General features: G+C 37.4%; 1 protein-coding gene and 1 long non-coding RNA gene across 3 annotated transcripts in view; one reads left to right on the top strand and one right to left on the bottom strand.

The window, feature by feature from the left end:
- LOC117102885 (snake venom 5'-nucleotidase-like) overlaps positions 1 to 3323 on the top strand; it is an 11732-nt gene that overhangs the window by 2286 nt on the left and 6123 nt on the right. The window contains exons 3-4 of the mRNA XM_033243337.1: positions 317 to 530; positions 1888 to 2073. Of these exons, the coding sequence (XP_033099228.1) occupies positions 317 to 530; positions 1888 to 2073 (400 nt within the window). The remainder of the gene's footprint in view (positions 1 to 316; positions 531 to 1887; positions 2074 to 3323) is intronic.
- LOC117102886 overlaps positions 1 to 3323 on the bottom strand; it is a 9376-nt gene that overhangs the window by 4805 nt on the left and 1248 nt on the right. The window contains exon 4 of one of the 2 annotated variants that reach the window (XR_004444489.1): positions 2206 to 2325. The exons of the other annotated variant lie outside the window; for it this stretch is intronic. This is a non-coding gene — a long non-coding RNA (uncharacterized LOC117102886). The remainder of the gene's footprint in view (positions 1 to 2205; positions 2326 to 3323) is intronic. 2 annotated transcript variants of the gene reach the window in all.

Here is a 3323-nt window from a genome sequence, read left to right as displayed (position 1 = left end):
AAAACGAGTACGAGTAAGTACGAGCGCACCGAGTTTGCTCGTACCTAGCTCGTATCTAATTCGGTACAAACTTGTTACACTCTTAATAATCTCGTAGTTAACTCGGTGCTCTGCTCGGCATAATTCGTACATAACTCGTAACCAACTCCATAAAGTCGTACCTCACTCGTAGCTAACACGTAATAAGCTCGTATAGGTCCTTTAAAGAATGTTTTAGGCACAAATGACGATGATGAATATGACGTATTCGTATTTGTTATCGTTTTCGTAAGGTTTTGAAAACTCCCTAATACAGTAATGCTTTTCCGCCTTATAGGCCCTTGGTAACCACGAGTTCGACAACAATCCTGACGGTTTAGCACCATTTTTAAAGGAAGTTAACTTCGCTGTACTGAGTTCAAACATGGATGCAAGTGCTGAACCAGTGTTGACTGGGTTGACAAATAAATCTACGATTTTAAAGGTTGGTGGAGAAAACATTGGCATCATAGGATATACATTCTCAGGAACTCATCTTATTTCCAGCGCACGTAAGTATTTGTATATTCTTAACAGTGGCGTAGGATGGGCAGTGCATGCAGCCAATTTGAGCACTGGGGTCCGGGGCTATTGGGGGCCCGTTCAATAGGCCTTAGATCTAAAAATATAATTTCTACTTATATTTTAAAAGGACCCACAATAATATTAGTATTCTAGTTTGGACTTTATATCTGTATTTTGAATTGTTTTTAAAAAGAGGGCCTCTTCCAAGTTAAGTCAGCATTGCTGTTAGCTACCCTCTCAACATATGATATAAATAAATAAATAAATTAGAGGCCATAATTATTGATTGTATTCATTGCAATTTATCTATTACGTTTACAAACAATACATGTATTTACCGAAAGGTCCACTGATTAATCTTACATACTCCAAGTATCGAAATGCACGCCATCGTGTCGGGACATGTATTTATTATTTATCAAATCTAGCTCAAATTTTATTAATTTGAGCTAGTATTTGATGATTTATACTCTTTAGCATGATAATTTTCGAATAAGCTTTACGGTTTTTGTTTTTTCCCCCAAAAATATAGGGGAGTACGCCCCGTACGCTCTAAATCTGCCACTGTACCACGGTACGATGCACTAAAGCATACTTTTTTGAAAGCATATCTAAAGCAATTGAAATATCGACACGCACGTTTTTGGTTGATGTTTTTGAATCACGTCAGGTCGTCATACTTCATAAATATGTTTTTATATTTACTTCACTGCAGTAGGTCGATGATTGTGCTACTGGTCCATCATACTTTATCAGAAACTTATGAAATGTCCAATAGGCTGTGAACGATGAAATAATAATGACTTGACCATATTTTGTTCTCAATATCCTCCAGAGACTCTCTAATACGTATGCCATGTGCTAAGTGGTATATTCTCTCTTGGATTTTCTGATTAGGGCACATTATTTTCTTATGTTATTTTGTAATATCAACACGTACCCTGCAATATCTCATAGTCAGATTCAATCGTTCAAGTGCCATCTGTGCGCATTTGCCAATCAAAGAGTGGACTTATTAGTCACCAAAAAAGTTTACACCTTGAAACTAAGTGTCCTCCTGTGAAACTGTATGCTATCTCCCAGCATCAGGAACTGATGAATGGGTGTCATAATGAATGATGATGATGATGTGTAATATGCAATATTATTAAATAATATTAATAATAAAAATATAGACAAACAAATCAACTAGGATTAAAATGTTAATACACATCTTTTTTAAAGGTATCCGAATTTGAACCCATGACCTTCGGTTTGCTCTTTCACCTGAGCTACAAGTCCAAGTGATACTCTCTTATGGTTAAGAAGTGTACCTTACACAATATCATTTTTTAATTTATTCAGGGGAAGTGAGATTCGGCGACGAAGTGGAGGCAATTCAAAAAGAAGTAGATATATTGCAGGCTATGCAGGTGAATAAAATCATCGCTGTAGGCCACTCAGGAATAAGTATTGATCAAAAGATTGCTAGGGAAGTCGATGGTGTAGATGTCGTCGTTGGAGGGCATACTGATACGTTTCTATATTCAGGTAAGCACTCCGTATTCGTTGGGGCTCGTATCCCCTTTTCGAGTGGACCGTCCCTGTTGGTAAAACGGACCACTTGCATAAAAAACCATCAAAATTATGAAATTCACAAATTAAATTCTACAAATACTTCACCTGCAGTGTTACCTGACTCGCATGAAATTCTTTTTGCTTAAACATGGGGCTCCCCAGGAACATGCTTACATGAAACACCGGTTTTTCTTTATAATATGGCAACATTAACCGAAAGGTCCACTGATTAATCTCAGATAAGAAAGTATGATACATACTCCAAGTATTGAAATACACGCCACCGTGTTGGGATTCAATATTTCGATATTAATTATGTCATCATCAGGAATAAAAAATTATCCATATTAGCAAGTTTATATGCACTAGAACCAAAAGTGTTTAACCAATCAAAACATTACCTCTAGTAGGTGACATAGCAGTGATTTAAACAAAAAATCAAAGCATTCTTACTCTAATGATCAAAGATACCTACAGGAATGGCAACATTCCTGTAGTAAAGATCGCGCGCTACCAGTCACTGCTTGCGACAACCCTTCAAACAAAGGCGAAAGACTACACTGACTGCAGTAGGCCTACTTAGATATATTGGATTTCAGGATCACGTATACAATGAGCCAATATAAACCAATTTAACGTTTAACGCCTAGGCCTTTCACAATCGGTTCCATTGTCAGCAAATTTGTTCATTTTTCCACCTTATATTATTTTACTGCAGTATCTCCAATATAGTTCACAACGCTGATAGTAGTTCACTCATTGGCTATGTTCTCACACGGTTGCTAACGCTTAGCAGGATCCGGATCCTGCTAACCGTTAGCTGCCGTGCGTCCATACGAGAAAATCCCGATCCGGATACAAAAAATATGATGATCGAATCACTGGTCAATAAGAACTGGAAATTGTAAACGCGTACGTGTGATTGGTTGATGATAAAAACGCGGTCAACTTGCTAAAGCTCTATCCACACTATCAAATTTTCTTTTACAAAAAAATGTAACATGACCATATATAGTAATGCTATGCCTATATATGGTCATGATGTGATGTCATCATGACCATATATGGGCATATCACACTTTTTTGTCACACAAAATATGATACTGTAGAGACAGAGATTTACCGATAGCGCTTGCTAACCGTTGGCAGTATCCGGATACTGCTAACGGTTAGCGCTAACCAATTGGGCGTTCTCACGCAGGTGCTAACTCTTATACACATCT

Source organism: Anneissia japonica, unplaced genomic scaffold, assembly GCF_011630105.1.
Source record: "Anneissia japonica isolate Jap-2015-1 unplaced genomic scaffold, ASM1163010v1 scaffold597_len517326_cov190, whole genome shotgun sequence".
NCBI lineage: Eukaryota > Metazoa > Echinodermata > Crinoidea > Comatulida > Comatulidae > Anneissia > Anneissia japonica.
This window is presented reverse-complemented; position numbering and strand designations above follow the sequence as displayed.